The 25,481-nt window shown below is 34.9% G+C and overlaps 1 protein-coding gene across 1 annotated transcript in view; it reads left to right on the top strand.

The window, feature by feature from the left end:
• Window positions 1–25,481, top strand: part of SAMTOR (S-adenosylmethionine sensor upstream of mTORC1) — an 89,612-nt gene that overhangs the window by 24,669 nt on the left and 39,462 nt on the right. The window contains exon 3 of the mRNA XM_019925185.3: window positions 9,873–10,043. Coding sequence (XP_019780744.1) covers window positions 9,873–10,043 — 171 coding nt within the window. The remainder of the gene's footprint in view (window positions 1–9,872; window positions 10,044–25,481) is intronic.

Here is a 25,481-nt window from a genome sequence, read left to right as displayed (position 1 = left end):
TCCCAGACTGTAAGAATTCCTGTTAGAAATTCACTCATGTTTTCTTGTAGTACTTTTATGGTAATCATTTTTTTTTTGACATTTAGATCTCTGACCTCTTTGGAATTCATTCCAGTGTTTGTTGCAAAGTATAGATCTACCCCCCCCAATAGTTATTTATTTCTCCAACATCATTTATGAAAACGTCTACCTTTTCTACAGTGATTTGACATATACTTACGTGATATACCAAGATTCCCCACATAATTGGTTCTGTTTTAGGACTTCCTGTAATGATTCCTTGTCTATATCATTTAATCCATGCTATTCTATATCATTCTTCCGCCTCCCCACCACCATTCTTCTTCCTCAGGATTTTCTTGGTTATTCTTGTTTTTTTTTTTCACCATATGTACTTTAGAATCAACGGGTCTAACTAAATTTTTTTTTTAACATCTTTATTGGGGTATAATTGCTTTACAATGGTGTGTTAGTTTCTGCTTTATAACAAAGTGAATCAGTTATACATATACATATGTTCCCATATCTCTTCCCTCTTGCGTCTCCCTCCCTCCCACCCTCCCTATCCCACCCCTCCAGGCGGTCACAAAGCACCGAGCTGATTTCCCTGTGCCATGCGGCTGCTTCCCACTAGCTATCTACCTTACGTTTGTTAGTGTATATATGTCCATGCCTCTCTCTCGCCCTGTCACAGCTCACCCTTCCCCCTCCCCATATCCTCAAGTCCATTCTCCAGTAGATCTGTGTCTTTATTCCTGTCTTACCCCTAGGTTCTTCATGACATTTTTTTTCCTTAAATTCCATATATATGTGTTAGCATACGGTATTTGTCTTTCTCTTTCTGACTTACTTCACTCTGTATGACAGACTCTAGGTCTATCCACCTCATTACAAATAGCTCAGTTTCGTTTCTTTTTATGGCTGATAACTAAATTTTCTAAAGTTTGTATTTTTATTGGGATTACCTTAAATTTTTTAATAACTGGAAAAAAGTGGAATTTTTATAATGTTGAGTCATTGTATCCATGAAAAAGTTATATATCCTTCCATTTGTTCTAGTCCACTTTTGAATTTTCAGTAGTGTTTTAAGGTTTTCTGTATAGGGATTATGCACATTTCTTATTATGTTGATTCCTAGGTACTTTATCATTTGTTGCTATTATAAATGAAATCTTTCCTTCCGTTGTATATCCTAACAGGCTATTGTTTGTATACATGTGGAGGCTTTTGATTTTTGTATGTTTTACATCCTTTTTTACTGAATTCTCTTACTGTTTGTATTACTTTGTGATTGATTCTTTTGGATTCTCTAGGTATATTATCATATCTGTGTATACATAGAGTTTTATTTCTTTCTGTCCAATTCATTTAACTAATTATTTTTCTCTTGTCTGTTGCATTAGCTATGTTTTACTCATTCAGTGATGTGTGTGGTATGTCCCCATTATATAAGTTGCTGGCTTTTTTGGCTGATATATAGATACAATTTAACTGTTAGGAAGCATTCACCAAGCCCTGATTGATTGATTGATTTTATTAGGAATAGCTGTTGGATATTGTTGAATGTCCTTTCAGTATCTATGGAAATGAATGTTTTCTCCTTGATTTGTGAATATAGTGAATTATATGGAAGGATTTTTTATATTGAATAATCCTCATATTCTTGAGATACATACTCGGTCATATTTGATTCTGTTTGTTAAAATTTTATTTCATATTTTACATTGATATTTATTTTTATATTTTGTATTTTATATTTCTGTATTTTTTGTAGACATTCTCACACCTGATTATCATTGTATTTGCTCCATAACAAATGACTTTAGAAAATTTTCCTTTGTTTATATGGTCTGGAACTGTTTAAACAGTTTTGGCGTTGCCTAATTTGTACTTGTGTGTTTTATTTATAGAGGTGACTGAGTGATGGCATGGAGAGGTCATTGCCATTGAAAGAATTTATTACTTACATGCCCTGAGAGAAGTGGGTATGCCATGTCACACAGGGAAGCACCACATTTGGTCAGGAGGCAGAAGCAGGAGTGAGGGGAAAAAATAGACCTGATCCTTTATAGGGTTTACGTGGGAAAGGCAAAGCAGTGTAAACAGTATAGGACTGGCTAGTTTGAATAATTTTGATGGGCTTTGGAACATACGAGCTGTCCCTAACTGTCTGGTACCTGGACCTGAGTTAATTTAGGGTTTGGGAAACATGGACTTGTGTGAGAGTTAAATAAAGGAAATGGTTGGGTTGCAACCCATAGTTGCAACTCTGAGAGGCGCGCTCCCAAGTAAGTTGTTTATTATCTTTAGGAATTAGCTAGCCTTGGAGAGGCAGTTTCTCCCTGGGTCTGTAAGGCCCTCCCAGATGTCAGAACATCCTAAGTTACAGAAAATTAAAAGCTTGATAAATACAGGGGTTATCTGATTTTTGAAGCCTTGGTAGAATTCCTCAGTGGATACTGATGCTTTTTGGTGAAGCAACTCTTTGATAACTTTCTCTTATTTCATCTATGAATTTTGGGTTTGTTTAAATTTTGCAATTTAATTGCAAAATTAACTGCAGTTTATTAATTCTACCAGTAATCAAGAGTCAAGTTTAATAAATTTTCCTATATCCTATATTTAATATACTTACCTAGAAAAATTATGTTTCATCTAAGTTTTCAGCTTTATTTGTATAAAGTTATACAAATTAAAGAACCAGTTTATGTATTTATTTGTTGGTTCTGTTTTTTCCCAACATTAATATCTTACTCCCTTTTTTTTGTTTTACTTTTTTCCCCTAATCCTTTGAGTTAGATATTTATTTTATTTATTTTGATTCTTTCATTTGTATTGATATAAATATTAAAGGTCTGAATTTTCCTCAGGTCGCTGTTTTAGTGCATTTCTTAGATTCTGACTTGTGGTGGTTTTGTTATTGTTTTTTAGAAGTTCTGTGATTTTTATTAGTACTTTGACTCCAGAGTTATTTAACTTTTAAAAAAATTTGCAGGTGAAATGAATTTTTTGTTTTATTTTGTTATTAGTTCTAGCCTTATTGCGTTGAGATTGGATGATTTTGTCTATTATTTTTCCTATGGCTCTTACTGTAGTTTTATTTGTGACCTAATACATGTATATGGTAATTTTTGTGAATATTCCATGTGCACTTGAAAAAGAATAGAGTGAAGTTTGTTATGCAGTGATAAGATAAACCTTATTATGCTCTTTAGGGCTTCTGTAACCTTACTTATTGTTCATTTACTTGATTGAGAGTGGTGTGTTAAAGTTCCCTGTTTTTAGTTTTGCCTGTTTCTCCATGCATCTCATGGAGTTTCTGCTTTGTAAGGATGGCTGCTATGATACATAGTACATGGCTTCACTGGGAATTGTGGTCTTCAGCATGATAAAGTATCCTTTCTTAATTCATTTAATGCTTTTTATTCTCTACCAGCCTCTTCTTCAACATTTCCCAGTCATCTCATAGATGAAGTTCATGCTTTAATAATCTTGCAACTGTGACATTCTATGAGTTCTTACCTACCAAAAGCTATATTTCTGTAGTTTTGTTACAAGGTGCATAACTTGGCTAGATATAAAATCCTTGACTCACACTTTATTTCCTTCAGTTTTGAAAAACAAAATGTTGCTCTATTTTAGTCTCATTTTGTATCGTTTCCCCTTTTTCTCCCCCCGCCACACCCCCCTTGCCTTTTCCCTGCACTCTCTATTGAACCATTTGAAAGTCAGTTGCAGAGATCACAAGACTTTTGCTCCTGAATCCTTCAGTGTGTATCATTGCACTTAGTTGTTATCCCTCTTTGGTCTTCTTTAATCTAGGAAAATTCTCGGTCTTTTATGACATGGACATTTTGTAAAGTCAAAGTTTTACAGACTGTCTCTCCGTTTAGATTTGTATGGTTGTTTCTTTGTGATTAGGTTCAAGTTAAGCATATTATTAGCAAGAATATCACATAGGTGATATTGTATCCTTCTCAGGGTACTGCATCAAGAGGTACATGATCTATTCTGTGTTCTTTTTTTTTTTTTCTTTCAAATAGTCATTATTGTTTTAGAGCAGTTTTAGGTTCACAGCAAAATTAAGCAGAAAATACAGGTAGTTCCCATACATCCTGACCCCACACATAGGCAGTCACATCACAATCAACATCCATCTATAGTGCTACCTTTGTTACAGTTGATGAACCCACACTGACACATCATTAGAATCCAAAGTCCATAGTTTACATTAGGGTTCACTTTTGGTATTATATATTTTATGGGTTTTAAAAAATATATAATGACAAGTATCCACCATTATAGTATCATACAGAACAGTTTCACTGCTCTAAAAATCCTCTGTGCTCCAACTGTTAATTCCTTCTCCCCCCAGCTTCCCCCCATACCCAGCAACCACTGACTGTTTTACCGTCTCCATAGTTCTGCCTTTTCTAGAATGTATGTAGGTGGAATTAAGGTATTTAACCTTTTCATATTGACATCTTTCACTTAATAATGTGCATTTAAGGTTCCACCATGTCTTTTTTGGCTTGATAGCTTATTTCTTTTTAGTGGTGAATAATATTCCATCTTGTAGATGGATCAAAGCTTGTTCATCCTTTCAGCTACTGAAGGATATCTTGGTTGCTTCCACATTTTGGCAGTTACGAACAAAACTGCTGTAGAGACTTCCCTGGTGGTCCAGTGATAAAGAATCCACTTTACAATGCAGGGGACGCAGATTCGATCTCTGGTCAGGGAACTAAGATCCCACATGCTGTGGGGCAACTAAACCTGCGCACCACAACTATTGAGCTCGAGTGCCTCAACTAGAGAGCCTGCATGCCACAAACAACAGAGCCTGTACTCTCTGGAGCCCGTGCTCCACAACTAGAGAGAGAACCCAAACGCCACAACTAGGGAGAAGCCTGTGTGGCACAACGAAAGATCCCACATGCCTCAATGAAGACCCTGTGTGCTGCAACTAAGACCCGAAGCAGTCAAAAATAAATAAAGTAAATAAATAAATAAATCTTAAAAAAAAAAAAAACTGTTGTAAACATCCATCTGCCGGTTGTTGTGTGGAAGTAAGTGTTCAACTCTTTTTGGAAATACCATGAAACTTGATTGCTAGATTATATGGGAAGAGTATATTTAGTTTTGTGGGAAATTACCTAACTGTCTTCCAAAGTGACTATACCATTTTGCATTACCACTAGCAGTGAATGAGAGTTCTTGTTGCTCCACACCAGCGTTTGCTGGTGTTAGTGTTTTGGTTTTCTGTCATTCTAATAATGTGTAGTAGTATCTCATTGCTATTTTAATTTGCATTTCCCCAATGACATGTGATATGGAGAGTCTTTTTCTTATGCTTATTTGATATCTGCACCTTCTTTAGTGAGGTGTCTGTTAGGTCTTTTGCCCATTTTTTAATCAAGTTGTTTGTTTTCGTAACGTTGAGTTTCGAGGGTCCTTCATATATTTTGGATAACAGTCTTTTATGAGATAGATCTTTTGAAAATATTTTCTCCTAGTCTATGGCTTGTTTTCTCATTCTATTGACATTGTCTTTTGCAGAAGTTTTTTATTTTAATTAAATCTAGTGTCTCAGTTTTTTTTTTTAAGGGTTGTGACTTAGATTTGGCAATGACTTTTTAGATATAACACCCAAGTTCATCTAGATTTTCTCCTAAAAATCTCCTATATAATTAGGAGAGTTTTTCTCCTAAAAAACTCTCTTAAGAGTTTTAGAGTTTTGTGTTTTACATTTAGGTCTGTGATCCATTTGGAGTTAATTTTTGTGAAGAGTGTAATATCTGTGTCAGGGTTTATTTTTTTGGCATGTCGATATCCAGTTGTTCCAGCACTATTTGTTGAAAAGACTGTCTTTACTCCACTGTATTACTCCACTGCTCCTTTGTCAAAGATCAGTTGAATGTATTTACATGGATCTATATCTGGGCTCTCTCTTCTGTTCCATTGATCTACTTGTCTATTGTTCTGCCTACAACATACTGTCCTTGATTACTAATAGTAATGGTATAGTTACAGCTTTATATTAAGTCTTGAAATCAGATGGTGTCAGTCCTCCAACTTTGTTCATCACCCTCAATATTGTGTTGGCTATTCTGGGTCCTTTGCTTATCCATGTACACTTTAGAATCCATTTGTTTTATCTATAAGATATTTTGCTCTGCTTTTGATTGGGATTGTGTTGAATGTATAAGTCAATTTGGGAAGAGCTAACATAGTGACAGTATTGAGTCTTCCTATTCATATTCATGGAATATCTATTTATGTAGTTCTTCTTTATCCTCAGTTTTCTATTTAATTTCAAATTTGAAATGTTTTTCATATCTGCATTGCTTAATTATGTATAATTAATATTGAAGTGTTGTTACAGTTTTCTTCTCTTTTATAACTGTTATTTTCTGTGTTTTTGAGAATTTTCATCCACTGAAAAGTTTTGATATCTTTCTCTTCCCTTCTAATAGAAACTTGTACGATTGCTGGATTCATTGGACATCTCTTTTATGTGTTTTGTCTTTTATGTTAGACTGTGTATAGAGGTATAGGTAGAGGTTTGGGTGCTTGCTTTGTTTCTTAATTCCAAAGATCCTTGCTTGATTGCTACAGATATGAAAGTGGAGTTCCTTTAATAAGTATTGTCCTCTTTTGGCTGATTTATGAATTTTTAATAGGTTTAACTTATGTCAGTATGCTCTTTATTCTTAATTGATTCTTTCCCTTTATCAACACACCTCCAGAGATACCCCCTTTTTTCAAGGTGCTTCCTTTCTCCCTCAGAAATAATATCTTCACAGAGCTCTCACCTTTGGTGACAGCCCTTCCCATATACATTCCAGACTTTTTCCTTTTGGTCTTCCTGTGCCTAATGCCTTGTTTCACTATGTCCCATAAGTCTTAAGATCTCTCCATTCAGAGTTGGACTCTCTCTGTGGTGAACCTTAGCTAGTATTATCGATTTTTCTGTGCCACCTCTAAGACCCCATCATACCTTCCTCTCTTACACAGTCCTCATCTGACTCTGTACTTCGGGTAACTCCAAAGCCAACTCAGTTGGCCTCAGATTTTTATTTCCCCAATTACATGTAAAATAAGGTGCTATTCCTGTTTCCTAGTTATGCCATAGGTGTGAACTGTGTGTGCTTTTATTTGCTCTTCCTAATGTTTTGTATATTTTTTGGAAGTTTTGTAGGGAGATTGGGGTTTAGATGGTGGTTATTATCCTATGAGTATCTGGAATTCTAGCCCTTTAAGTATTTTGCAGTCAAGTGTCTAGGTAACATTGAGATTGAACCACATAAAATTGCAATTTTTGTGGGTCAGGAACTACTGAATATCAGCAGCTCTTTGTGGTTCTACCTAATAGAAAGGTAAGTAATCTCTTTACCCTTGTGTTTCATGCCTTAGTGAAATATTATATGATAAAGGTATTATTTTTAGTATTAATTCCAAGGTGATTCAGGCTATATTTTTCAATCAACCTTACTGAGGTTTAATTAATATTCAATAAAATATACCCATTCTAGTGTACAGTTCAGTGAGTAATGACAGTTGTTTACACTTGTGTAACCATCACCACTGTCTAGATACAGAACTTTTCCACGACTCTAAAAAGCTCTAGTGTACACCTCTGTAGTCAGCCCACCCCCCACTCGAAGAAACCACTAAACCATTTCTGTCATTAGATTAGATTTCTAAAAAAGACCACATTCCTAAATAGGCCTGTCAGTCTTGCATGATCTGAAGTTTGTTTACCTCTCCAGTGTCATGTGGCTGTCATTCCTCTCTATATGTGTGTTGGCCTTAGGGCCTTTTCACTTATGAGTCCATCCATCCATTTTCTGCCTGGCAGTTTAAATTTCACATGCCTTGAACTGATGTCTATCTCTGCGGGATCCATGATGCTTTTCCGTTCCATGCCTTTGCTCATGCTGTTCTCTCTGCCAGGAAAGCACTTTCCTCCTTAACTAACATTCTTCCTAGCCTGATTTATTCCTACTTATCTTCCTAAAATCAGCTTATACTACTGATTTTAGATTGGGCGTTAGGTATTTATCAATTGTATTTTCTTTACTATTGGGTTGGCCCCAAAATTTCTTTTGGAAACCCACACAAACTTTTTGGCCAACCCAATATATAATTATTTGTCTCCTTCACTAGTCTGAGCTCCTTGAGGGCAGCAATGCCTTCTTCAATTTGTTTTTCCATCACCTATGTGCCTGGCACATGATAGGTACTTAATAAATGTTTGATTAATGATAAATGAGTTTCAACTCCTGTATATAATTTGAGTTAAAATTAAATCTCCATAGGATAAGTTAAAGAAGTCTTTATTAGATACTTAGACAAACTGAAATTGAACTAATAGCATCCTTTAAGTGTGAGGAGAAATAAGCATTGTTTCGTTAGACACCATAGTTCTACTTGCTGAAATCAGTTTTAAATTAATTTTTCACTTCTTCTCTAGCCATGTGTTTTTGAAACTGCACCAAGGAGTGTTTATGGAGAAAAATAGTCTAGCTTGTTCAGAGTATGAGCTATATGGAATAATAATGTGGTTTAAGAATCTAAAAATAAAGAAAATTTGTTTAGTTTCATTTACATTCACTTTAAGCTTTGATAAGTATATCAGTTAATTGTCTAAGTATGTATCTCCTGTCATATTGTAAGCTCAAGGGCCAGAGGCAGATCATACCAGTCTTGCTTCCTTTAAGTTTTTTGTCTTTAATAGCTAGTAAGTGTTTTGAGTTGATTCTGTGGTTCATGTTTATTGTCCTGTTACATACCCAGGCATGGTACCCTACTATTTTCACCCTAAAATTGTATTAGGTATGAAGAAAATTGTTTAATCTTAATGCCAGTCATCAGTTTCTGATTACGGATAACAACCTGATATGGGCTAAACTAAATGAGTTTGAAATAATACATCTTGAAAAATCTGCATTTTAATATCCATTTATATTATAAGAATTGGGACAAGCAGTAGTGGTCTCTTGATGGACAGGAATAATTTCCAAGTGTTATAAAAATCACTATTATGTTAAAACCTTTGTTCTCTCTGAATGTATACCTTTATAATATGATACCATTTTTACCTTAACCAGATTTTTATGTTCTTCTTTCAGAGCAAATAGCATGATTCTTAATATTTTGGCAACCTGATTTTGTGACTTTTTTTTTTAACAGCAATTGGATATAGTTTAATGGAGCTTCTCTTTTGTGTGATAACTATACATATATATATATATTTTATTGGTATAGTTGTTTTACAATGTTGTGGTAGTTTCTACTGTACAGTGAAGTGAATCAGCCATATGTATACATATATCTTGCTTTTTTGGATTTCCTTCCCATTTAGGTCAACACAGAGCACTAAGTAGAGTTCCCTGTGCTATACAGCAGGTTCTCATTAGTTATCTGTTTTATACATATTAGTGTATATATGTGTGACTTTGTTTTTATAAACCAGGAGGGATCTGAAAAACAACTGTCTACTACCAGCAGAGCTGGCTCAGAGTTAACTGTGACTACTTTTTGAATTCTGTCACTGAATAACAGAGTTATTTAAGCTTTTCTGGAGGAACTTATGTTTTAGCTAAGAATAAAGTTCAGCAAAACATACAGGCACATTGTACTTCTGAAAAAACACTTCTAAACATAATCTATGATCATGCTTTGTTGTATGGTAATTTTAAAAATTTGAAAATGCTACAGGTGCTCAAACTTACCTCAATGTGACATTTTAAAAATAGGACACTATAATTTGAAAATTTCCCATTTTGATTAATAAAGGTTAATATTTTCCCATTTTATTTTATATTCATACCTATTGTTTTAAAATATAACTGTATTTTGCCTTGTAGTGTATGCAGAGAATATTTTCAAAATGGTGGGAAGAGAAAAGCACTTGAAAAAGATGAAAAAAGAGCTGTACTCGCCACTAAGACCACTCCAGCCTTAAATACGCATGAATCTTCTAAACTTGAAGGTCATTTAACCAACCTCAGCTTTACAAACCCTGAATTTATAACTGAGTAAGTATACTTTTCTACTTAGATTATTAACATTATCCTGGATAGCTGTGTTAATAATGTAAAATAGTGTAATGGTTTACACCAAGTAGTGGGCATTTTGCTTGCTTCTCTGGTTGTATGTTAGTCTGAGAAATGTAAATTTGTTATATTATTAGGTAGGAAAGTAGCATAAAATTTTAAGGGATATCTGGGAAACTAGTAGTTCCATAACATCGATTGTTCTCACTAAAAATGAGAAAGAATCAAAACAGTGAAATCCAATTAAATTAAATATAAAGTGTCTATCCACTGACAAATCACAAATAAGGAATTAATGGAAGATTATTAATAGAACCAATTCCCATTACTTTATTTTCAATATAAAAATCTGCCTGCTGGTAATATTTATATATATGCATATAGGCATAAATTTTATTTAATAAGTACATGAGTATTTTCCCAGTTTTACTGAGATATAATTGACATGTAACACTGTTTAACACATACAACAAAGTGATTTAATATATGTATATATTGTGAAATGATTACCACAGTAAGTTTAGTTAACCATCCCTCACCTCACCTAACTACCATTTTTTTTCCTTATGAGAACTTTTAGCAATTTTCAAATATACAATACAGTATTGTTAACTATAGTTACCATGCTGGATATTACATCTCCAGAACTTATTTATCTTATAATTGGAAGTACCTTTCACCCAATCCCTAAGTTTGTGATCTGACAGTCACAAATCTGATTTTGTTTCTATGAGTTTGACTTTTTTTTTTTGACTCTACATAGAAGTAAGATCATACAGTATTTGTCTTTTTGTGTCTGACTTACTTAGTGCAGTGACCTCAAGGTCCATCCATGTTGTTGCAAATGGCAGGATTTCCCATTTTTTATGGCTAAATAATATTTCATTGTGTATGTATTATAATCCAATTAATTTTAGTAGTATTAAAATTATTTATATACCTTAGTACCAGAATAAATTTGTGGAATCAAGTAATATTGTATTACTCTCTTGAAAATGTTAAGCTCGAATAATTCTAGAAACATTCCTAATAGACACTGCAGGCTAACCATGGAAATAAAATTAAATTAACCTCTTAAAACATTTCCAAACCTGTAGATATCAACATAACATTACCTTTGGTTACTTTGATTTTATACCATGTTGAAATATTATCTAGTTAGATATAAGCAGTTTCATTCAAAAATTAATATATACCTTTGATTAGCTCTGTAGGAAAAGATCTTTACCTTTATTCAAAGGTTACTACAAAGCTTACAAAGCATAATGAGTTACTAAACATCTTATAACTCAGGTGTTACGAACATTCTTGAATATTTTTAAAATATTGACCAGCATAAGAAATTATATAGTTAACAGTGCTATCAAAAACAGGTACATATGGAAAACGTGAACCCTAGAATTTCTATATCGTTCTTTTTTATAGTCTCTGTTTCATTGTTGAGATTACTTTGTTTGTTAAGTCATTGTCATATTTTCCTTTTACTCTTCTGAACGTGGTTTCTTTGAATTCTTTGAACATTTTTATAATAGCTGATTTGAGGTCTTTGCTAAATACAACATTTGGGCTCACTCAGAATCTATTTACTGCTCTTTTTCTTGAATATGGACTACACTTTCCTGTTTTTCTCTGCATGTCTCATAATTTTTTGTTGAAAACTGTCCAGTATATTTTTGAAGTTATAGAAACTCTTGTTTTGGATTTTTCCCCAAGGAGGGTGGCGATGGTGGTGGTGGTTTTTAGTAATCTCCCTGCACTTAATCTGTGGAGTCTGTTTCCCTGGTAGTTTGTACATTACTATTATTTTTATTTTTTTAGGCTGGTTTCCTACAGTTTGTACTTGTGTCTGCACAGATTAGGGGTCAATGATAGGTCAGAGGTTGTGCTCAAACACCTCTCCAGCCTGTAAGGCTCCCACCCTCTGCCAGTGGATGTGTGTTGATTTGGGAGTACATTTAAAATTCAGGCAGTTTCCAAGTCTGCCTCACTTTTTGCTTTCCATCAGGCCCTCGTGGGTCTCCCGTGCATGTTCATTTAGCCTCCCAATCAACCAAGGCTATGTGGAAAGCTTATTTAGCCCTTCTGTGCCTCTTTCATTTCCAGGATATTTCTGGAATTTCTAAATTTCTGACCAGTCTTCCAGTCTACAGCTCTGGCCAACCAAAACTGCAGCCTGAAGCTGGCATAGCTGCTGACTTGCCCTGTTTGTTTCTTACCATTTTGTTACTTTTACTGACATTGTTCTGTGGGTTTTTCACCCTCTGCTCCAAATCCTGTTAACCCCTTCCAGCAGGGAATTTGCTGTTTCTCACAGCCAGCCCTGTCCTCAAAGAACTTCCATACCAACTGAGCAAAGGGCGGGGATGATGAGAGTGGCTTCAGGCAAAGACACCACAGATCCCCACTGTTGTTAGCTAAGATTTAGCTGGTTTTCATGAATGAACACTTTGCAACGTGTTTGCCTAGGTTTGAGCCCTGAAATGGTTGTGTTTGATGATTGTGTTCTTTGTTATAGTTGTTTACTGAGGAGTGGATTTGCCACCAGCCTCTCCCCTGCCATAGTCAAGAAATTTCAGTCTCTGTTTTAATTTTAAAGGAGAAAAAGTAGTTTTAAGTATTTGAAGGAAATATGATTGTTATAGGTCAGGACTTACTTAGTATTGAAATTAAGCATTGAAACATCTTAGCCTAGGATGGCTAGGTTTAGATTTTCTTCATTCTAGAAACTACTTTGTATAGCATTTGGCCCCAACATGTGTATGTAGACTTATCCCTCCCACTCCTCCTACCATTATTGCAGCCCATATTCTAGTCTTATGGAACTGTTTAAATTCCCCTAGTGGCACATGCATGTTCTCACTTTCTGGCATTTGCAAGTACAATATATCCTCTTTCTGATCAACTGTTGCTGTATTATATTAGGCTATATTTGAAGCATCTTCCCTTCCAGAACTTAACTTGAACTTCTCAAAAGAATTGGTACTCTGGTACCAATATCAAACTTTTAATATCTCTATTACAGTACTTATCATGTTGTATTAAAATCAGTATTTTATATTTTCCTGACTGCAGATGAAATAAGATAACAGTATGAAAAATTTGCATGTAGAGAAGATTATAGGTGTAGAAAAATTATTACTCAATCCTGGTTACATTTAGGTGTATTTCTTTCCAGTCTTTTTAATAGGCACTGTTTTCTTACACAATAGAGACCATGCAGTATAAAAAATTTTGTGTAAACTGCTCTTCCTGTGCTATTAAAACACTCATTCTGCATTATATTTTATCATAAATATCTACCACTTTATGTGTCTAAATATAAAGTGATACTCATACAAAATAATAATCAATTTTTCCAAAGAGAATTTCTCGCTCTCTTACACATACACACTTCTAGAGAGGTAGATGAAATAGTCAAAGGTCTGATGTTTACTCTCTTTATTTGTAGATATTATTATTTAGGAAGATATGTATTTGTTACTATCTAAATCTGTTTGACTTCCGACTTTGGATAGCAAGTGTAGCTAGCAAGGGTTATCTTTTTCCCAGTGTTATCACAAAATCAAGTCATTTTGATTTCCGAGTTCAGATAGTGATGGCTCACATAGCAAAAATACCTTGGGTTTTTTTAACTTACATTTCATGAAAACCAAAAATTTATTACTACTAGAGTCACTTTTTTTTTCTTCTAACTTTATTGAGATATAATTGACATATAACGTTGTGTAAGTTTAAGGTTACGATGTAATGATTTTATACATGCATATGTTACAAACTGATTACAACAATAAGGTTAGTTAATACAGCAGTTACTTCACATAGTTAGAATTCTGTGTGTGTTTGTGAGGAGAGAACTTTTAAAATCTCTCTTAGACAACATTCAAATATAAAATACAGTATTGTTAACTATATTCACGTACAGAACATTACCTTACATTACATCCCCAGAAACTGATTCCTCTTATAAGTGGAAATTTGTACCCTTTGGCCACCTTTACCATTTTCTCCCCCTCCACCTCCTGCCGCTGACAATCTGCTCTCTGTTTCTATGAGTTCGGTTTTTATAGATTCCACATTTAAGTGGGATCATAAGTGTTTTTCTCTGTCTGACTTATTTCCCTAAGCGTAATGCCCTCAAGTTATATCCACGTTGTTGCATATGGCAGAATTTCCTTCTTTTATGGCTGAATAACATTCCAGTGTGTGTGTGTGTGTGTGTGTGTGTGTATATCACATTTTCTTTCTTAAACACCTTTATTGGAGTATAATTGCTTTACAATGATGTGTTAGTTTCTGCTTTAGAACAAAGTGAATCAGTTATACATATACATATGTTCCCATATCTCTTCCCTCTTGCCTCTCCTTCCCTCCCACTCTCCCTATCGCACCCCTCTAGGTGGTCACAAAGCACCCAGCTGATCTCCCTGTGCTATGCGGCTGCTTCCCACTAGCTATCTATTTTACCTTTGGTAGTGTATATATGTCCATGCCACTCTCTCACTTTGTCACAGCTTACCCTTCCCCCTCCCCATATCCTCAAGTCCATTCTCTAGTAGGTCTGTGTATTTATTCCCATCTTAGCCCTAGGTTCTTCATGACTTTTTTTTTCTTTTCTTAGATTCCATATATATGTGTTAGCATACGGTGTTTGTTTTTCTCTTTCTGACTTATTTCACTCTGTATGACAGACTTTAGGTCCATCCACCTCACTACAAATAACTCAATTTCGTTTCGTTTTATGTCCAAGTAATATTCCATTGTATATATGTGCCACATCTTCTTCATCCATTCATCTGTTGATGGATACTTAGGTTGCTTCCATGTCCTGGCTATTGTAAATAGAGCTGCAATGAACATTTTGGTACATGACTCTTTGAATTATGGTTTTCTCAGGGTATATGCCCAGTAGTGGGATTTCTGGGTCGTATGGTAGTTCTATTTTTAGTTTTTAAAGGAACCTCCATACTGTTCTCCATAGTGGCTGTATCAAGTGACATTCTCACCAACAGTGCAAGAAGGTTCCCTTTTCTCCACACCCTCTCCAGCATTTATTGTTTGTAGATTTTTTGATGATGGCCATTCTGACCGGTGTGAGATGATATCTCATTGTAGTTTTCATTCGCATTTCTCTAATGATTAATGATGTTGAGCATTCTTCCATGTGTTTGTTGGCAGTCTGTATATCTTCTTTGGAGAAATGTCTATTTAGGTCTTCTGCCCATTTTTGGATTGGGTTGATTGTTTTTTTCATAGTGAGCTGCATGAGCTGCTTGTAAATTTTGCAGATGAATCCTTTGTCAGTTGCTTCATTTGCAAATATTTTCTTCCATTCTGAGGTTTGTCTTGTTCATGGTTTCCTTTGCTGTGCAAAAGCTTTTAAGTTTCATTAGGTTGCATTTGTTTATTTTTGTTTTCATTTCCATTTCTCTAGGAGGTGGGTCAAAAAGGATCTGGCTGTGATTGATGTCATAGAGTGTTCTGCCTATGCTTTCCTCTAAGAGTTTGATAGTTTCTGGCCTTACATTTAGGTCTTTAATCCATTTTGACTTTATCTTTGTGCATGGTGTTAGGGAGTGATCTAATTTCATACTTTTACATGTAGCTGTCCAGTTGTCCCAGCACCACTTATTGAAAAGGCTGTCTTTTCTCCACTGTATATTCTTGCCTCCTTTATCAAAGATAAGGTGACCATATGTGCATGGGTTTATCTCTGAACTTTCTATCCTGTACCATTGATCTATATTTCTGTTTTTGTGCCAGTTCCATACTGTCTTGATTACTGTAGCTTTGTAGTATAGTCTGAAGTCAGGGAGCCTGATTCCTCCAGCTCCGTTTTTCGTTCTCAAGATTGCTTTGGCTATTCGGGGTCTTTTGTGTTTCCACAAAAATTGTGAAATTTTCTGTTCTAGTTCTGTGAAAAATACCAGTGGTAGTTTGATAGGGATTGCATTGAATCTGTAGATTGCTTTGGGTAGGAGAGTCATTTTCACAATGTTGATTCTTCCAGTCCAAGAACATGGTATATCTCTCCATCTATTTGTATCATCTTTAATTTCTTTCATCAGTGTCTTACAATTTTCTGCATAGAGGTCTTTTGTCTCCTTAGGTAGGTTTATTCCTAGATATTCTTTTGTTGCAATGGTAAATGGGAGTGTTTTCTTAATTTCACTTTCAGATTGTTCATCATTAGTGTATAGGAATGCCAGAGATTTCTGTGCATTAATTTTGTATCCTGCTACTTTACCAAATTCATTGATTAGCTCTAGTAGTTTTCTGGTAGCATCTTTAGGATTCTCTGTGTATAGTATCATGTCATCTGCAAACAGTGACAGCTTTACTTCTTTTCCAATTTGGATTCCTTTTATTTCTTTTACTTCTCTGATTGCTGTGGCTAAAACTTCCAAAACTGTGTTGAATAAGAGTGGTGAGAGTGGGCAACCTTGTCTTCCTCCTGATCTTAGTGGAAATGGTTTCAGTTTTTCACCAGTGAGGACGATGTTGGCTGTGGGTTTGTCATATATGGGCTTTATTATGTTGAGGAAGGTTCCCTCTGTGCCTACTTTCTGGAGGATTTTTATCATAAATGGGTGTTGAATTTTGTCAAAAGCTTTCTCTGCATCTATTGAGATGATCATATGGTTTTTCTCCTTTAGTTTGTTAATATGGTTTATCACATTGATTGCTTTGCGTATATTGAAGAATCCTTGCATTCCTGGGATAACCCCCACTTGATCATGGTGTATGATCCTTTTAATGTGCTGTTGGATACTGTTTGCTAATACTTTGTTGAGGATTTTCGCATCTATGTTCATCAGTGATATTGGCCTGTAGTTTTCTTTCGTTGTGACATCTTTGTCTGGTTTTGGTATCAGGGTGATGGTGGCCTCGTAGAATGAGTTTGGGAGTGTTCCTCCCTCTGCTATATTTTGGAAGAGTTTGAGAAGGATAGGTGTTAGCTCTTCTCTAAATGTTTGATAGAATTCGCCTGTGAAGCCATCTGGTCCTGGGCTTTTGTTTGTTGGAAGATTTTTAATCACAGTTTCAATTTCAGGGCTTGAGATTGGCCTCTTCATATTTCTGCTTCTTCCTCTTTCAGTCTCAGCAGGTTGTGCATTTCTAAGAATTTGTCCATTTCTTCCAGGTTGTCCATTTTCTTGGCATAGAGTTGCTTGTAGTAATCTCGTGATCTTTTGTATTTCTGCAGTGTCAGTTGTTACTTCTCCTTTTTCATTTCTAATTCTGTTGATTTGAGTCTTCTCCCTTTTTTCTTGATGAGTCTGGCTAATGGTTTATCAATTTTGTTTATCTTCTCAAAGAACCAGCTTTTAGTTTTATTGATCTTTGCTATTGTTTCCTTCATTTCTTTTTCATTTATTTCTGATCTGTTTTTTATGATTCCTTCTGCTAACTTTGGGGGTTTTTTGCTTTTCTTTCTCTAATTGCTTTAGGTGCAAGGTTAGGTTGTTTATTCGAGATGTTTCCTATTTCTTAAGGTAGGATTTTATTGCTATAAACTTCCCTCTTAGAACTGCTTTTGCTGCATCCCATAGGTTTTGGGTCGTCGTGTCTCCATTGTCATTTGTTTCTAGGTATTTTTTTATATCATCTTTGATTTCTTCAGTGATCACTTGGTTAATAAGTAGTATATTGTTTAGCCTCCATGTGTTTGTATTTTTTACAGATCTTTTCCTGTAATTGAAATCTAGTCTCATAGCGTTGTGGTCCGCAAAGATATTTGATACGATTACAATTTTCTTAAATTTAGCAAGGCTTGATTTGTGACCCAAGATACGATCTATCTTGAAGAATGTTCCATGAGCACTTGAGTAGAATAGGTATTCTGTTGTTTTTGGATGGAATGTCCTCTAAATGTCAATTAAGTCCGTCTTGTTTAATGTATCACTTAAAGCTTGTGTTTCCTTATTTATTTTCATTATGGATGATCGTCCATTGGTGAAAGAGGGTGTTAAAGTCCCCTACTACGATTGTGTTACTGTCAATTTCCCCTTTTATGGCTGTTAGTATTTGCCTTATGTATTGAGGTGCTCCTATGTTGGGTGAGTGAATATTTACAATTGTTATATCTTCTTCTTGCATCGATCCCTTGATCATTATGTAGTGTCCTTCTTTGTCTCTTGTAATAGTCTTTATTTTAAAGTCTATTTTGTCTGATATGAGAGTTGCTACTCCAGCTTTCTTTTGATTTCCATTTGCATGGAATATCTTTTTCCATCCCCTCACTTTCAGTCTGTGTGGGTCTCTTGTAGACAGCATATATATGCGTCTTAGTTTTGTATCCATTCAGCGAGTCTTTGTCTTTTGGTGGGAGCATTTAATCCATTTACATTTAAGGTAGTTATCGATATGTATGTTCCTATGACCATTTTCTTAATTGTTTTGGTTTTGTTATTGTAGGTCTTTTCCTTCTCTTGCGTTTCTTGCCTAGAGAAGTTCCTTTAGCATTTGTTGTAAAGCTGGTTTGGTGGTGCTGAACTCTCTCAGCTTTTGCTTGTCTGTAAAGGTTTTAATTTCTCCATCAAATCTGAATGAGATCCTTGCTGGGTAGAGTAATCTTGGTTGTAGGTTTTTCTCCTTCATCACTTTAAATATGTCCTGCCAGTCCCTTCTGGCTTGCAGAGTTTCTGCTGAAAGATCAGCTGTTAACCTTATGGGGATTCCCTTGTGTGTTATTTGTTGTTTTTCCCTTGCTGCTTTTCATATGTTCTCTTTGTATTTAGTTTTTGATAATTTGATTAATATGTGTCTTAGCGTGTTTCTCCTTGTATTATCCTGTATGGGACTCTCTGTGCTTCCTGGACTTGATTAACTCTTTCCTTTCCCATATTAGGGAAGTTTTCAACTATAACCTCTTCAAATATTTTCTCAGACCCTTTCTTTTTCTCTTCTTTTGGGACCCCTATAATTTGAATGTTGGTGCATTTAATGTTGTCCCAGAGGTCTCTGATACTGTCCTCAGTTCTTTTCATTCTTTGTTCTTTATTCTGCTCTGCAGTAGTTATTTCCACTATTTCATCTTCCAGGTCACTTATCCATTCTTCTGCCTCAGTTATTCTGCTATTGATCCCTTCTAGAGAATTTTTAATTTCATTTATGGTGTTGGTCATCATTGTTTGTTTGCTCTTTAGTTCTTCTAGGTCATTGTTAAACGTTTCTTGTATTTTCTGTATTCTATTTCCAAGATTTTGGATCATCTTTACTATCATTATTCTGAATTCTTTTTCAGGTAGACTGCCTATTTCCTCTTTAGAGTCACTTTTTAAAGTCATCTATAGCTCAGAATTGAGATGTGACACTTTTTGAATCTGTATATAATGTGATTGATGGAAATTTTATCCCAAGCCCCAATTACTACCAATCCTTCTAATACTAAGATAGCTGTGTCCCAACCCTCCTTCTTGTTGTACATATATACTTGTAAATGATACAAAATAAGTACTTTGCTTCCTTTTAAAAAGTATTATTTTTTCAAAATGTTTACCAAATAGGCCATATTCTGGGCCATAAAACACACCTTAACAAATTTAGAAAGATTTGAGTTATATAAAGTATTCTCTCAGACCACAATAGAATTAAAATATAAACCAATAACAAAGAGAACTGGAAAATCCCAAAATATTTATTGATTATCTAATTAGCATGTGGGTCAAACAAGAAGTCTCAGGAGAAATTTTAAAGTACTTTGCACTGATTGCACTAAATGAAAATGAATCTTATTAAAATTGAAGATATGTAGTGAAAGCATGCTTAGAGGGAAATTTTTAACATTGAAAGTATATATTAGAAAAGAAGAAAAATGTAAAATCAGTAATCTAAACTTCTACCTTAGGAAACTAGAAAAACAAGAGCAAGTTAGATCCAAAATAATCAGAGAAAAAGAAATAATAAAGATCAGAGCAGAAATTAATGAAATTGAAAACAGGAAAGCCATAGAGAAAATCAGTGAAACTAAAAGTTGGTGTTTGAAGGTCAATAAAATTGATAAACCTCTGGTCAAGCTAACCAAAAAAAAAGACAAATTACTAATATTAGAAATTAAAGAAGGGCCATCACTACTGATCTCATTGACAATAAAAGGATAATATAGGCATATTATAAATAACTCTATGCCCACAAATTTGATAACTTAGATGAAATTCCTTGAAGGACACAATCTACCAAAACTCACACAAAGAGAAATAGATCATCTGAATAGGTTTTTATTAATTAAAGAAGTTAAAGCAATAATGAATAGTCTTCCAAAAGAGAAAGCATCAGGCCTAGTTGGTTGTACTGGTGATATCTACCATTTAAGGAAAAAGAGACCAATTCTCTACAGTCTGTTCCACAATATAGAATTAGAGGGAACACTTCTGAATTCATTCTGTGAGGCCAGCAGAATGTAATTTAAGATGTTAAACCAGTCTTCCCATTTCCCAATCTAAAGTAAAAAGGAAAATTTTTAAATAAAAGAAAATCATATGAAATCAGAAAAATAAAATTCATTCTGTGATGTTCTAGTACTTGCCATGGTAGAAACATGGCATACATGGCTTTCATAATACTTTCCAAAATCCATGATAAATGTAGGTAGTTGGTCATTGGATCTTTCCTACAGAGCCTGGACTTGCCTCAGAATCCCTTTTACACAGCACTCTAAGAAGCTGTTTCCAATTAATCAGTCAATATAAGAGAAGAAACTCATCATCTGCCATTTATGTCCATTACTGTTGTTACAAATAGAACACACAGTTTTGACTCTAAGTTTCTTAGCATCTAAGCCAAGGCTTCGAATAGTATCATTTCATTATTTCTTTTTTTTTTAAGGATTGTCTGTTCATGTCATTTGCTCTCTTAAGTTTTATGATCTTAAGTCTGTCAATTTGTATGAGCTCTTTAGTACTCAGGATATTACTGGACATTTATAGTGATTTGAGTGGGGGCTTAACACATGCTTCATGGGTAAAAGAACAGACAGACAGATGGACGGATGGATGGAAGGAAATGAAAGAAGGAAAGACATATTTAGGACAGTAGAATCAGGTTTTTCTAATCATCTACTTGAGATTTAGTTAATTGGTAGAGAAAGGGGGAAGGAAGAGGTGGCACTGAGCAAAAGGAAAGACTATTTATTAGATGGTCACTGCCAATCCAAGAGTCTTATGGACTTTACCTGCATACTGCCTTAGGATGTAAGATATTGGACATATTCTTAAAAGACTTGTGACAGAAAGAGAATATAATACATGATGATAGGTAATATCTAATAAAGAGGACCTAATTTGACATATTAATGCTGGTTTTGAGAGTTTGGTTTATAATAATTAAATAGTGGTTTTGAATACCATTTTAGTGTTCTTTTTTTTCAAAGTTTTAGTTAGCAGTTGATTTTTATTCAGTTTTTAGCATTCTTCGTATTTTCTTTGGCTTTTAACGTTGAAGGTTATCCTAGTAAGTAAAAGATATTACGGTAGTAAAGGAGGAAGTTAAATGTCTTTTGAACATAATACAGTATATAAATGAAAAATTTGTTTCAGTAGTGCTTTTCAGGTGTTTTGCTCTTAGTTTGAAATGCATTACATATTAATCAAAGCATATATACAAATATAAATTTGAACCTGAGAGTAAAATTTTTCATTTATTTCACTGAAACACTAAATGGATAAAATTGTGATTACAAGTATCAAATATGGAGTTTTAGAAATATTAAGATATTAAGTCCCACTTCCCTGGTGGCGCAGTGGTTAAGAATCCACCTGCCAGTGCAGGGGACACAGGTTCGAGTCCCAGTCTAGGATGATCCCACATGCCGCAGAGCAACTAAGCCCGTGCGCCACAACTACTGGGCCTGCGCTCTAGAGCCTGCAAGCCACAACTACTGAAGCCCATGTGCCACAACTACTGAAGCCTGTGTGCCTAAATCCCATGCTCTACAACAAGAGAAGCCACTGCAATGAGAAACCCATGCACCGCAACGAACGTAGCCCCCACTCGCTGCAACTAGAGAAGAGCCTGCGCACAGCAATGAAGACCCAACGCAGACATACATACATACATACATACATAACTAAATAAATAAAATTTTAAAAAAAGAGACAGACATGGTGGCTGATGCCTTTTGTTAAAAAAAGAAAAGATATTAAGTCCCATTTAAAGCCATGTATAATATTTTAAAGCTATTTCTACAGAAACAATGTATTAATTACCAATTCAAAATGTAAAGTTTTCCTCCATAGGTTTTCTTCATTTAAAAAATATATATATATTGGAGATTATGAATAAGCTGAATGCTAATAATCCGTGCTTATCAGTTGCTCCTTTTTAAAACGTTAGATAGTTCCTTTCCCAATTTTAACACTGGCTCAGAGAATAACCTTGGGAAAATATCTAACATTCCTGAGTCTCCCTTTATTTATAAAAATAAAATAATGCTGTATAGTCATCTGTTAAAAAAAAATAGGAAGAACTACGTATAAAGACCCCAACGGTCTGAGCTTTCAGATAATGACCCAAAGTACTAGATGTTGGGAATGAAAGTAGTGATGATTATATAGGTTCAAAGCATCATTTGGGTAACAATAGCACAAGGGGCAAATTGTCATAAGAAGAATACCGTGATCCAGCCCTCTATATCTGACTGTATATATAAAGGAAAATAATGACCAAAAAATATTTTCTACGAAAAATTCTGTTTGGAGGCATTCTGTTATTTATTTAATTTTTGGCTGTGTTGGGTCTTCATTGCTGCGCAGCGGCTTTGTCTAGTCGCGGTGAGTGGGGGCTAATTTTCGTTGCAGTGCACAGGCTTCTCATTGCGGTGGCTTCTCTTGTTGCAGAGCACGGGCTCTAGGCATGTGGGCTCAGTAGTTGTGGCTTGCGGGCTGTAGAGCGCAGGCTCAGTAGTTGTGGCTCATGGGCTTAGTTGCTCCATGGCATGTGGGATCTTCCTGGACCGCGGCTTGAACCCGTGTCCCCTGCATTGGCAGATGGATTCTTAACCACTGCGCCACCAGGGAAGTCCCTGTTTGGAGGAATTCTTAAAGTAAATATGCTTCCTTAGTAAGATTTAAAGCATTCCCCCCAAATTCTGTTAACTTCAGTTTATAGGATTTTTATTATAGTTCTGTATATTATGTCCTCAACAGATAGTAAATTAAAGATTTACTATCTAAAACAAGTTGTTTATTATTTTGGTAACTGGAGTTGAATCTAATTTGATCTAATAAAAAATATAAAGCTAATTAGACTTACATGAAATTATAGAAGTATAATTTAGGAAATAGAGTCTTTGGTGTTTTAACTAACAAATTACCGTTTTCTAGTGAGTTACCTAAAGCCTAATAAAACTCATCCTGAAACAAATATCAATGAATGTTATTCATTTTATGGGGGTGGTAGAGGCATGTGCTCTAGTACCTATTTTATGAGTCTTAATGGTAATTTAGTGGTTATTAACAATCAACTTATGTATTCTTCTCCTTATGACTGCAGTGTTATCTTTAAAAAATAAATGTCTTCATCTTAATACATGTGCTGTAAGGACATGTCCTTTTATCAGTACATTTCTTGTCATTTCTTAATAGCAGTACATCCCCTTTCTTTGCCTCTTAAATGCTGGTCCTGTGCTCTCTACTCTTCATTTTCATATCCTCTCATGGCAGCTTAATTTACTTCCATAGTTTTGGTTACCACGTATATGCTGGTGATACCAAATCTGTATTTCCAGTTCAGAGCTCTGATCTGAGCTTCATATATCTAGGTGCCTACTAAACTCTGTTTGCGTTTGTGCCTGTGAGATACCCTTGTATCATGAGCAAGCTAATATTCTCCCCTTTCCTACACTCTGAATCACCCAAATTTGTTCCTCTTCCAATGTTCCCTGTTTCATTAAACGCATCTGTATGCCCAAGCTAGAAACTTAAAGATTTTATCTTGACTCCTTCCCTGTCTCACTTCCCACATCCAGTTAATCACCAAGTCCTATTATCATTTCTAAGTTCTCAATATCACTTCAGTCAGTCTACATCTCTCTGTCCTCTTCTCCCACCAGGGCAATTACAATAGACTTCTATTTCCAGTCTTACTGCAATTCATTCTCCACAGTTCATCCTGAGAATTTTTTTCTGAAACATAAACCTGATAATGCCAGCTCTCTTGCCTAAAACTGTTCAGGGATTTTCTTTTGCTTTTCAGATAAAATGCAGGCTCCTTAACATAACATAGAAAATCCTTCATTATTGAGCTCGGCATCCCTCATTTCCTCAGTACCTTTTCTTTTCAACTATATGACCTAATAATACTGATGTTTCTTTAATTCATGTAGAACTCCAGCTTCGGCCTGGTGTTTTTCCTTCTGCCCAGAGCATCCTCTCACAACCCATCATTCAACCCCTTTACCTGGATAATTTCCTGTTAATCCTTACATATAGTCTTATTCAACACTCTGAGAAGGAACTTCCTTTACTCCTAGATTTGGTGTCATCAACAAGGCTACCAGAATCCTCTAACATAGCAGATTTCAAAGTGTGATCCATGGATCTCTAGGAGTCTCTGAGGCCCTTTTGGGGAGGTCTGTGAGTTCACAGTATTTCCATGTTAATATTAAAATATTATTTGCCTTTTTTACCATGTTGCTATTTGTACTGATAGTTCAGAAGCAATGGTGGATAAAGTTGCTGACATCTTAGCACAAATCAAGGCAGTGAAACCAAATTATATTAATAGTCGTATTCTTCGCCATGAACCCACAATTTAAAAAAAAAGTCCAGTTTCAACTTGATTGTTGGTGATGAAGCAATAAAAATTATAAATTGTATTAAACTTAACTATTGAGTAATTGTCTTTTTAATGTCATGTGATGAAATGGGAAATACACAAAAAGCACACTAAAGCATGATGGCATAATTATCCAGCTATTATCTGTTTAGCTAGACAACAGAGATCTGCAAAAAAAATGTAAAACAGTGTCACTTTTCTCATTAAGTTTTTGTTTGGAAAATATAATTTTCTCCAAAAATGCTATTTATAAAGTTAGCCTGTGATGATTTTATTATTGCCATTTTTATGAATAAATTTTTAAAAATTTACTCAGCTATAATTTTTATACAGTAAATGTCAATTGATATAACCCACATAAACAAAAGTTCTTTGATGTCTTCAGTAACTTTTAAGAGTAGAAGGGTATTCTGAAACCAAAAAGTTTGAAAACCCCTGCTCTAACTCATTGTATTTTCCTTATTCTGTTTATGGTTTGTCTTTCCTCTTAGACCACATTGTAAACCCCGTGAAGATAAGGTCCATGTCTGCCTTGTGGGTAACTCAGCTCCTAGCATAGTGCCAACACATACAAGGTCCCCAATAGATACTTGTTAAATTACTGAATTCAACAGCATGTGTTTATTATTATCTTGCATATTGTTGAAA

The sequence above is a fragment of the Tursiops truncatus genome, chromosome 9, assembly GCF_011762595.2.
Source record: "Tursiops truncatus isolate mTurTru1 chromosome 9, mTurTru1.mat.Y, whole genome shotgun sequence".
Taxonomy (NCBI): domain Eukaryota; kingdom Metazoa; phylum Chordata; class Mammalia; order Artiodactyla; family Delphinidae; genus Tursiops; species Tursiops truncatus.
The sequence above is the reverse complement of the archived record's forward strand: the minus strand, read 5'-3'. Positions and strand labels throughout refer to the sequence as shown.